This window comes from Lytechinus variegatus, chromosome 4, assembly GCF_018143015.1.
Source record: "Lytechinus variegatus isolate NC3 chromosome 4, Lvar_3.0, whole genome shotgun sequence".
In the NCBI taxonomy this organism is placed as follows: Eukaryota; Metazoa; Echinodermata; class Echinoidea; order Temnopleuroida; family Toxopneustidae; genus Lytechinus; species Lytechinus variegatus.
Genome location: NC_054743.1, coordinates 35,161,167 through 35,173,576, shown reverse-complemented (window position 1 = coordinate 35,173,576; position 12,410 = coordinate 35,161,167). Strand labels below are relative to the sequence as shown.

The 12,410-nt window shown below is 39.2% G+C and overlaps 1 protein-coding gene across 2 annotated transcripts in view; it reads right to left on the bottom strand.

Annotated features, from left to right (window-relative positions):
• The window catches only part of LOC121413921 (organic cation transporter protein-like), a 34,975-nt gene extending 23,806 nt beyond the window's left edge, over positions 1-11,169 (bottom strand). The window contains exon 1 of one of the 2 annotated variants that reach the window (XM_041606926.1): positions 10,873-11,169. In XM_041606926.1, the coding sequence (XP_041462860.1) occupies positions 10,873-11,022 (150 nt within the window). In that variant the 5' untranslated portion in view covers positions 11,023-11,169. Of the gene's footprint in view, positions 1-4,996; positions 5,357-10,872 lie in introns of those variants that run through there. The other variant, XM_041606925.1, reaches the window with a different exon arrangement.
• Positions 11,170-12,410: the final 1,241 nt, after the last annotated feature.

The window sequence follows — 12,410 nt, the reverse complement described above, 5'->3', positions numbered from 1 at the left end:
ACCCTACCATTAATAACAAGTATTGGAAGCAAAACGATACCCTTGGCAAGTATTCCCTGAATTGAACTCCGAAACAAGTATGTAATATTTTCATTGTTATATGTCACGGACCTCGGTCGTCGGTTCTACCTTTACCTACATCATTGGATTTAGTACGGCCCCACCTCACACCTCGCGCAAATCGGACTCTAAACACGTAGTGTTGACAGTTGAGGCAAAAAGTACATCCTTTATAAAACATTTTTGTCTTTTTCATTATTTTAGTGTTTTTCACACCCTTATTTTATCATGAAAAAGACATCCTTTTTACGTGGTTTTTTTGTTGGGGGGGGGGGTCGCGCATGGTATCCACTCGTCAATGCAAGTGGCCCCCGGGATTGAGTTAAAGATTTTATCACCTGACTTCACACGATCAAATATCTAAAACATGGCAAAACTTGATCACTTGAAATCTGCTCATTTTCAGATGGGGTATACACAAACTTTTTAGCACCATTGTATATGTCCCACTAAGTTCGACTTTGCTTATCGTTTTGCTTGTCAAAAATAGTAGTCCTACTCTGTTTATTGAAGTTTCTTTGTTAATTTGTTGATGGAAAAGGGGAAAAGTTGCAGAAATCAATAAAAAATGAACTTAATTGTCTTAACTTTTTTTAAATAAGCACATTCAAAAGGGTAATGGAATACATGGAGGAGAGGGGTCAATGTAATGCGCATGTATACGGATGAATTCAGCGATTGTAAGATGACCATGCAGTGACCTAGGCCTGTGGTATTACAATGCCGGAGCAAGTTTTGTAGGTCAATCACCCCTAAATACAAGAACACAAAAGATTATTTTGTCAGAGGTCAACAGTTCGGTCTTGGGGGAACACGAAAAATGTGTGTGGGTCACTTTCGCGCTCGATATAGACAAGTTGGTGAGGGAGGTAGGGAGAGGGGGGGCATCACTCTCTGACCTTCCATTGAAGTTTGAGAAAATGTCAGGTTTCCTTGGTAAACTCTCAACCAGTATAACGTCTTCTGAATGACGGAGCTTATAGATACGAGATGACGAGCAGGCAATATGGGAAAAATTCGGTGTTCACCTTGTGCGAAGCGCGGAAGCTCAGACCTATTCATTTATTTTGAAAGACAAAACGAGAGGCGTCTCATGATAAATCGACACTTATTCGAGGCAAGCTTTTAGGTATCCGAACGGTTCCTCGGCAGGATATTTAGAGATATGAGGATAAGGTTCTGCCCCCCCCCAAAAAAAAACTTCTCGACAAAAAAACCCCCCCCCCCCCGGTGGACAACATGTTCGGTCATGGACTTTCAAAGTGGACCATATTTTCCTGACCCTTAAAGGTCAAGTCCACCTCAGAAAAATGTTGATTTGAATAAATAGGGGAAAATAAGACAAGCATAATGCTGAAAATTTCATCAAAATCGGATGAAATATAAGTTAAGACATCTTAAAGTTTCGCTTATTTTTCACGGAATATACACAATTCAGTCACGTGCAAATGAGAAAATCGATGATGTCCCTTACTCACTAATTATTTTGTTTTTTTATTGTTTGAAGTATACAATATTTCATTTTTTCACAAATTTGACAGGAAGGACCAACTTGACTGAACCGTAAAATGTTAAATAATTTTAACTCTACATGTTCGGGTAGAAATAAAAAATTGTTTCATAGGTCAATGAGGAGAAAATTAGAATATTTCATATTTCATGTCTTGCAATAAAATACAAAAGAAATAGTGAGTGAGTGATGTCATCAGTTTCCCCATTTGCATAATGACCCGGATGTGCATATAACTATTTTGTGAAATTAAGCGAAACTTTAAAATGTCATAACTTTCCTATTTTACATCCGATTTTGACGAAATTTTCAGTGTTATGCTTGTTGGATTTTTTTTCTTTTGATTCAAATCAACTTTTTGTTGAGGCGGACTTGTCCTTTAAATGCCTCTAATATTCCACTTTTACAATGGGGGTTAAAAGTGTACCCATTCTATTTGCTGATTTTCGCAATTTTGACATACAGTGAAAAACTCCACTTTTACGTGCTTTTGTTAATAAGGAAGTAGGTGTCAACCTAGCATTGGCAGTGACTCGAGGTGGGGGGGTGCACGGGGGGGGGTTAAGCCACTACATGTTCATTTATTGTCAGAGGAAGAGATCAGTATTTACTAAGAAATTCTGTGCATGTTTTACAATATTGTTGACCAAATCCGTTTTAATGCCAAGCCGCCATATATCTGCCAGAACAATTAATCAAATTCCTTATATTTATTGTCGAAATGCATTATTGTTTGGCAAAATTTCGACTGAATAAATTCCAGATTGAACCACTCAACCAGCACGAGCAAATTGAACCCAGTGTTTCAAATGATACTTCTATACCTCCGTATCGCTATATTTTTTCCGATATCCTAAGTTTGCCAATTTGAGGATTGCTGGGTATATTCCAGAGAAATATATCTCTATCATTACATGTATGTCTGCATACACTAGTATATAAATATTGCCTACCTAGAGTTTGAATATAACATTTCCTCTCCCCGACGGAGTTATATTTTTCCCAAGGGAATATATTTTGCCCGAAGCGCGCAGCGCTGAGGGGAAAATATTATCCCGAGGGAAAAATATAGCTTCGGAGGGGAGTTGAAATGTTATTTATTAAAACGATAGACCAGGCAATATCTGTTATATTATATAGTATATGTGGATTCGCCATCAGAAATTGTATTCATCATCTGGCTCAAATCCGAAATTCTTGCTACTGCTCTGATCCATCTACGTCATAATAGTTTTTTTTAATACATTAAGCGCGTTATTCATGCAATCGACGCGTTAACACTAGCGCGTACATCAACTACCTTGTTGCGCAACTTGTATGCAGCGAGTGACGTCACCTTAGTGGATATAACGCCGCAATTGAAAATACAACGCGGTATATTCCCTGAGGTGACGTCAAAACCTAGAATATAACAAATGCGGTCCTCGCAGCTATGGTCACGTGATGGCGTATTGACCTATCACTGATTCGAATCTACATGACCTATGTAATACTATATAATAATAATGAAATTATATTTCTTAATACATTTCATAATACACGACGTCTCTATGCGCTTCGTATATACATGAATTAGATATCTCAACTAATAATATACCATATGGTCATAATAGATTATAATATGAATATTCAATCATTATACAGCATGGCATAAAATCATGCAATTTAATATGGTAAAGCATATCTAATGATACAATAACTCTTTGACATATTCCAAATTCGGAACTTTATTATTACATTGCAAATAAAATCTATAAAGCAAAGACATAATCAATGTTTAAACAGGTACGTTTTTAGTGCAGTCTTAAAGGTCTGGATAATGGGTGCACTCCGAATGACAAGCGGGAGAGAGTTCCAGCATTGAAGGTGAAGGAGTATGGCCATAGTACTGTGTCTTAAAACGAGGAACCTGAAGAAAATGCTTATTCTGTGGCCTGAGAGCACGTCGGGAAGAGTGTAGGTGTTGATGAGTTCAGAAAGATATGAAGGGCTTGAACCAGAAAGAGACTTATATACTGTTATACCGGGCATGATGGCTCAGTGGTAGAGCGTCCGCCTCATGAACGGGAGGTCGTGGGTTCGATCCCCGGCCGAGTCATATATACCAAAGACTTATAAAAATGGGACCTTCTGCCTTCTTGCTTGGCGCTCAGCATTTAGACTGGAGAAGGGTAATAATAACATATTATGTTATGCAGGGCCCGCTGGAAGAGCAGTCTTATGATTGAAGTGGCTACCCTGGGTAAATAAACGTTATTATTATTATTATAGGTGATGAGGAGGATTTTCAAGAGAACCCGCTTGTCAATTGGAAGCCAGTGGAGGTTACGAAGGAGGGATGATCGAGTTGTAAGTCAGACCAGGGCCCCCGTCTTACAAAGAATAGACCAGTTCGTAATTACTTCATGGACAATTTTGGTCAAATGACCTTTCATTTCTTTCATTATGATAGGCAGATTTCAAAGCAAGATATTACGTAAGCTTGCCTTACATAGGATGAAGAAATTGAATAGACCAGGTGACTAGAATAGCACACAAATGAACACTTAATGAAGGCATTTGTTGCATAACTTCTTTGAATGCATATCTTATAATGTTGCACAATGTACTTTGCAAACTGTGAAATACCAGTCGTTCGTGGAAGTATTGTCGTTTTTTGTGGATGTAAATGAAAACGACAATTCAAAAGAATATATGAATAATCAAGACATCAAAGTTGGTGCTTATCTCATTAGATTTTAAAACGCCATGTCACTTTAGTACAAATGACCTTCTTCTGATCATGCGTAGAATCTTTTGATCATGCGCAGAAAGGAACTACGAACTGGCTTAAATGATTGATCCGATCAATCGTAACTCTATGGAAATCCATCAGTGTCATAATTTTTTCTACAAAATTTTTTTTATAATGTCGTTTGTATGCAAAGAGAAGCAGAGTGAATTTTCAAGAAAACAATAAATGCATACGAATACACATCATAGCTAGAAAACATTTTGAACAAACATGCATAATAGATGTTGACGTTGCTGGCCGTCCATAGTTTCAATTGATCAAATCAATCATAACTCTTTGTAAGACAGGGCCCAGGAGCTCTCTCTGTGATTCTAGCTGCTATGTTTTGAATTCTTTGAATTAAATTTTCATCCGACAAATTGTCAGATCTGACAACTTTCCTCAATTTTGATTGGCTGAGAAGCACTATTAGTTACTATGGTAACCAGCAGCATACGCAGGTGGAGGTGACAGGTGTTCAAACCCCACCCCCTTTATTTGGCTTTAGGCCCTATATATTCAAATGGAATTAATACTTTGAATTTGATTTTTAAACAGACCATTTAAATGACAAGCATACATCGTCTTTCGTGACTGATTTATTTTACTTTTTGATAAGAAAATAGATCTGAAAGTTATCCAATTAAACTTACCGTGCACCAATGATCGGCGGACCCAGCGAGAAATACGATAGATATAGCATGAACTGCAACAGGTATCGACAAAAGAAAAAAGAGTGCATAGTTGTAGAACTGGTAACGGCCAAACTCCCCTGTCGTAACGAGAATATCGTCGAACTTCATTATTACAGCTCCTTTTTTTTACCAAAAACAACACTCGTCGACGCAAAGCAGGAAGGACTCCAGTACCAAGAGCATAAAGTCAGTGATGATATCTACACCTCGACAGCGTTACAGTAGTCAGACCCCGATACGAAAACGTAAACAAACGTTCTACTCCTAAACACCAGCTTCTTATCTCGACTTGAATGAAATTAATATTTACACAACTTTGTAGATATGTCTACGAAGAATGAGTTCAGCCCTAGCAGCATTCACGCGGCTATTCACGCGGACTTATAGCGCATCGATTTTCAAACTTGAGCTATTGTCCTGCTCCGGAGACCAAGGAGCCATGCGAGACTGGTCAATATACGAATAAAAATACCCTTACCCGGGACAAATTGCCACGAATGGTTTCTCAACGGTTTTGGTAATATTTGACCTCAGGAATAACATTTTGAAAATCTACTAGAATCCGCACCCGGGACAGTGGTTATTTTCAAGATGGCGTCCAAGATGGCCGCCATTCACTGAAAATGGATACAACATTATCCACCCTAGAATCCTATCTTGGTTCACATCCAATGGTCTAGGCGGCAGCACAATTTGTTGATACAGGCTAGCGTGAATATAAGCACTTCAGGGTACCTAGAAAATCCAAGATGGCGCCCAAAATGGCTGCCGTAGACTAAAAAATCCACAATTCATCAATTATACTTACTTCAATGGTTTTAAGGGTGAAGTAGTACATTGTAACACGTTACAAGGACCTTTTTCATCACACCCTAAGCTAAGGATGCTAATATAGATGCACGGGCGTATAAATCAAGAGGGATAGGAAAATATATCCCTCCTACTTTTCAGGACAGACATGATAATTTCTTAATCATTAACATTAAGATAAAGTACATGTTACACTCGCTCGCACTTATCCATACAAATCACATTATAGAATTTCTTCATAGCAGAAAGTTGAATTTTCTGCTCGCTCGCTTGGCTCACTTGCAAATGAAAAGTAGTGTGTTTTACACTTCAATGTCCTCCCTTATTGTCATATTTTAAGTAACATCAATTAAGAAGGAAGAGATCAGTATTTACTAACAGATTCTCTGCATCTTTTACGAACGATATTGATTGCCAAATTCGTTTTTATTCCAAGCCGCCAAATCCGCCAGATCAATTAGCCAACTTTTTATATTTATTTTCGAAATGCGTTATTGTCTAGTAAAATTTTAACTTACAATAACAGATTAAACCACTCAACCAGCACGAGCAAATTGAACCCAGTGTTCCAAAGGATACCTCTATTACCTCCGCACTGGTCTATATTTTTTCCATATCCCAAGTTTGCCAATTTGAGGATTTCTGGGTATATTATATTGAAAATATATCTCTATCATTATGTCTTTATAGTGTTTATGCTAATTTAGCCATGTTGTTCTTGATTATGTCAAAGCTTGTCACGGAGCCCGGTCTGACACTACTATACTGCGTATCAAAAAAAAGGTTTACACTTGGAAAAAATTCTGTAAAATCGCATATTTGTAATATCCTGAACATTTTTCCACATTTTAACATTGCTACAGATCCATTTAAGCAAATGACGATATAACTGTCGAAAAATATTTCCGCTTGAGTGAGCACCACTTTTGAAAAGTTAGTGAAAAATGATTTGCGCAAAACTTTGAAATGTTTGTGCAAATAAAAGTAGACCTTCCTACCTTGATCATTAAGAACCCATGGAGTTTAGCTAGTAAAATTGTTTTGAAGATATCTTTTACCTTTAAAACTTGTTTCCTTGCCCAAAACACCTCGAGGAGTGCATTGTGCCCCCCCCCACACACAAACGCGTACACACACCGAGGGCATCGAGGCGTTGGTTGCTTTGTTGTGATTTACATGAAATGGCTTAGCCTTGATTTTCATTTATAATTGTCAAGCTTGGAAAAAGTGTGGAGAAACAAGTATTAAATGAAAAATGAAATGTAAACCCACTTTAAATGATAAAAACTTAGTGAAAAAAATGCTGGAGATGTCTGATATAAACATTTGCTCAGATTCAGTAATTACCTCAGATCCAGCTGGCACAAAAAAGGGCAAAGATTGTGCTTACTAAATGTTAAAATTTTATTTTGGGTGGCAAAATTATTACAAAATGCTTGAATGTATCCATTCTATTTCAATTGACTAAAAGTGCGAGGGAAATGTATGAGAAATGTTTCGCAGAGTAAGTTTGATTTCGCCCTTTCTCCTTGACAAAGCGTGAAAAACGAGCATTTCTGAGCGCACAGATATCTGCGAGCTTTACAAAAATGGACAGTACTCACTCAAGTGTAACATTCTGTCATAATTTTCAGTTTCATTGGATAGATGAGACCCAAACCCAAGATTATAAGTGAAAAAAATACACGCAAGTCGTATATTTTTTTTTATTCCCAGGGCTTTTCCAAAGTGTAACCTTTTTTTTATACGCACTGTATAATTGCTTGGCGTGCATACTAGTAAGTAATTTACACAAGACTGAGGAACGTTTCATTAACATTTTCATCCGACAAGTTGTCAGATCTGGGGCCCGTTGCAGAAAGAGTTGCAATCAAACGCAACTCTAAAAATCACGCGCAACTTGATTTTCAACCAATCAACAGCGCGCTTTTTAGACTTGCGATTGATTTTTGACTTGCGTTTAAACGCAACTATTTCTGCAACGGGCCCCAGACAACTTTCCTCGATTTTGATTGGCTGAGAAGCACTGTTAGTTACTGTGGTAACTGTGGGATAAAACAAGGCCCGATGGATAAAACATCTGACATGCAGGTCCTTTCATGAAACGCTCCCCGGCCTTGATTCCGAGTAAGTCCTATCTTTGTTCAACTACTTCCACTTGCAGAAGGAAGGATGGATCATAATAGCATATGTGACTCTTGTGATGGGCTATTTTATACTCAAAGGGGGATCAGTGCAATGAATTGAATGGCAAGCATAGTACATGCAATGGCAAGGTCGCGGGGCATTATCGTCTTTCGTGACTAGTTTATTTTACTTTTTGATAAGAAATAAATCCGAAAAATTATCAATAACTTACCGAACACCAATGATCGGCCGACCCAGCAAGAAAAATGATACCTATAGCATGAAACGCATCAGGTATCGAAATAAGAAAAAAGATGGCATAGCTGTATAACTGGTAACGGCCAAACTCCCCTGTTGTAACGAGAATATCGTCAAACTTCATTATTTTAGCTCCTTTTTTACCGAAACAACACTCGTCGACGCAAAACAGGACTCCTTTGACAAGAGCATGGAGATGTATATAACTGTTATTTCTATACCGGTCTCTAAACGCTTAGATCGAGTCAGCCGTTATGCTAAAATAAAAAGATAAAAATATATTCTACTCATAAACGCAAGCTTCTTATCTCGAAAATTATTTACACACGTCATGTTGTAAATTTGTATATATAATATGAAGGAGTAATTCGTAATTCACCCTTCGGCGATAGACTGCTAACTCCTCCATTCACCATATGGTCTACCTTCATTTGGTTAAATGCCATTCTGTCCATCAGCATTTCGTCTTACAACCATTTGGTCCAATAATCACTTCGTCTTATCTCCAGTTCGTCTCTACACATTTCGTCTAATACCAGTTGGTCTAATACTTTTTTTTCGTTCAATATGCCCATGCAATTAACACTTATCCAATTAGACCAAATCTGTAGGCTATGGACTAAATGGCAATTAAACCAACCGTTATTGGAGAAATGGCAATTAGACCATGTGGATAGTGAACGAACTGATGATAGACCAAATTATAGTAGACGAGTTGGTAATTGGACGAATTGGCAATCGACCAATTGGAAATGAACCCCTTAGGCTGGGGCGCGAAATATTATTTGACCTGCGCCTTCGGGGCAACATTCATGCGGCTAGCTGCACCCCACTGGCGTTACATGCCTCGGGACAGGCTCGAGTACTTAGGACTTTCATAACAGCTCATCTAGTTTTAATGCTCCATTGTCTTGCTCGAGACCGATGCTTTATACACGTAGAATCCACGAATGAACCATGTAGTCATTTCCAGTGAGGAACTGGAAACATAATTATTCAAGTAAAAAAAAACGCGGTTCAGACAAATGCCTTCATGTATCTCGGGCCCAGTTGTTGTGGTTGAATGATAGGCCTATATATCAGTATTCCTGGACAATATTATAACAAAGACAGGTGGCATTGGTATAAACACGGGGAGTGCTCTTAATATCCTCCCCCCATCTTTCAAACAAATTATACGCAACATTCATGTTCTTGGACCCTGTGATGTCCGCCGCCGTTCCCGCAACCCTCATATTGTCAGTTCAAGTATTCAGCTAGTTCATCGTGGCAGACGACGCTTTTGGAAGGGCGAAGGTTCACACTTGATTTATAGATCGAATTGCGTTCTTGACAGCTGGCGGAAATAAGATAAGGGGGCATGGGAGGTATCCCCCCCCCCGAAACTTTGAAAAATGACGAAAAAAATACACAGTAACTGAATTTACATGTAGGATACATTCTTTTGTCCACCCTTGCCCTCAGTTTATTTCACCCCAATCCCCGACCCCACCCACCCTCATCCCCTCCACTCCCACCGTCCCACGTGATAATGCCACTGGTTAAATTCGTTAGGGCTATAAAGCTACGACATACCATGGACCCTACCACAAGGGTCCATGGACATACTATGAATATTTCGCCATTTAAAGGGATATGCCGATATCCTTCAGAATCAGAACTAGTAGATATCCCTGTTCGCGATACTTACTTAGGGTGGTTACGGAGATGCACGGGCGTAAATCCCGCGGGCGGGGGGAATATATCCCCCTTCTTTTTCGGAGAGGGGAACGGCATGCACAATCAACCCCTCCCCACATACACACTCACACACACGCATATTCACTCTAACATGGCAGAAACAATAATCTTTTAATCATCAAATGATACATAAAAGCAGTAAAAGTGCTAATAAATTGGTCTTATTGCATTCTAAAATGCAATCTTTTTTTATTTTCATTGAACAAATCTCAACTGTTTATATACTCATTTGCTCTTTTTTGATATGACAACTTTACTTCATTTTTTCAAGAGTTTTCGTTATTGATAAAGTTGCCCTTATTTAAGTGCAACTTTTTAATGCTCGCTTACTACACTCGCTTGCCGCATTGCTCCCCTAATTCCACACCCTTGAAAGTTTTTTTGGACATCCTATCTGCCAACAACTGAAAATTTTGCTCACTCCTCGCTCCGCTCGCATATTAACTGTAGAGTCTATTACTTCGTTAGACTGTGCGCTTTGAAACATCCGTATAAAGCACCCTACAAATGTTTAATGTCATTTATTTATTTGTTTATTATTTATTTACTTAGATCAGTACAATAGTTTAGGCCTAACTCCCTAAGCCGGAGTACGTACATCACAACAAAACCAATACAATGTTAGCCATTAAAATGTCATAGGCCCCGGCCGGTCATAGGCCTTTGACTGAAAGATGGCAGAATTGTTGTGGATGTCCCAAAAATTTTGAATTTTCAGGTCAATATAGTGATATCACCCCCCCCCCCTCCTGCTCGAACCGGATTTACAGTGTTTACACCACTATAGTTGCGCGGAGATGCGCCATCACAATAGAGATTTATTAGTATAGGCCTATATCTCTATGGCCATCACTGACTAGTCTATAAAATATAACTGTTCAAGTAAAATCCAAACTCACCTTGCACCAATGATCAGCCGATCCAGCGAGAAATACGATAGATATCGCATGGAACGCATTGGGTATCGACAGCAAGAAAAAGGGGACATAGATGTACCTCTGGTAACGGCCAAACTCCCCAAGAGTTACGAGAATATCGTCAAATTTCATGATTTCAGCTCGATCCTTACGACCAGGTCCAGATCTTTTACCTTTTTTTACAAACCGCCAGGTAACTGCATGCAGACGCGGGATCTTGCTGGCATTCACTGAAATTAAATTAAGCGCTCTAAGCTCCGGGTTAAGCTAATGGGAGAGCGACTTCATGTGACTGAAAGTTTACGCACAATGCCTCCGGACAATGGCATGCTGTTGTAATCATTGAGCTATAATCGTGTGTATGATATTGCGCCCGCGCTATATTCATAAGTCTCCCTACCCCCCCCCCCCTGCCCGAGCCCCCGCCCCGGGTAATTTGTGTTGACTGATTAGTGTGCACACTACATAGACAAATAACAGCGTCCCGAGGGGATCACTTACATTGACGAGTGGATACCATGCGCTAGCCCAAAAACACGTAAAATGGATGTCCTTTTCACGATAGGGCACGTTACGTACGTAACGTGATAAGGTTGCCAAAAATAATGAAATAATGAAATCTATTTCGCTAGGAAATTACGTGTTTAGGGTCGAATTTGATGAAACAAAATTAAAATGTTTTATTAAAAGGATGTCCTTTTTGCCCCAACACTTCGTGTTTAGAGTCCGATTTGCGCGAGGTGTAGAGGTGGGGTCGTATTAAACCAAATAAGGTAAACCCGACGACCGAAGGACCCGTAACAACAAAACATTTCTTTACTTGTGTAGGGGTTCATTTCAGGGAATATTTGCCAAGAGTATCGTTTTGTTTCCAATACTTGTTAAGGGTAGAGTTTCACACGCCAATACTTGTTAAGGGGATGCATTTTCAGAATATGGAAATTGCGTGTTTAGGGTGCTATTCGACATTGGCGGCGGAAGCCAAAAAATTTAGGGGGTGTCCACCTGAAATTTTGGGAATGGACACAGGAAAAAAATTGGACAAGCGCCACCAAAAAAGGTTATCAACCTAAATTTTAGGAGTTGCTAACCAAAATTTTTTGACAAGCAAAAAAAAAAAAAAAAAAAAGGTCATCAACCTAAATTTTAGGGGAGGACAACACACGTTTCGGGGGGGGGGGTACACGTGAATTTAGGGGGGACGCAGGAAACAAAAATTGACAAGCCAAAAAAAAAAAAAAAGGTTATCCAAAAAAAATTTAGGGGGACCGTCCCCTCACCTAAAATTTAGGGGGGGACACGTCCCCCCTGCCCCCCCCCCCCGGAACAACGTGCACTCTCACTATAACATTTCCCTTAGAGGGGCTTTGTCTTGACAGAGTCCATGCATGCAGACCCGAGACCTGCTTTAACCCTTACAATGTACATAAATGTAAACACTTTTTTTATACGACGAAAATACCATATGTTTGCCGTTCAGCTGAAGAGACATGAGAGAGGGGAGCGGAGAAAGTGTCGTA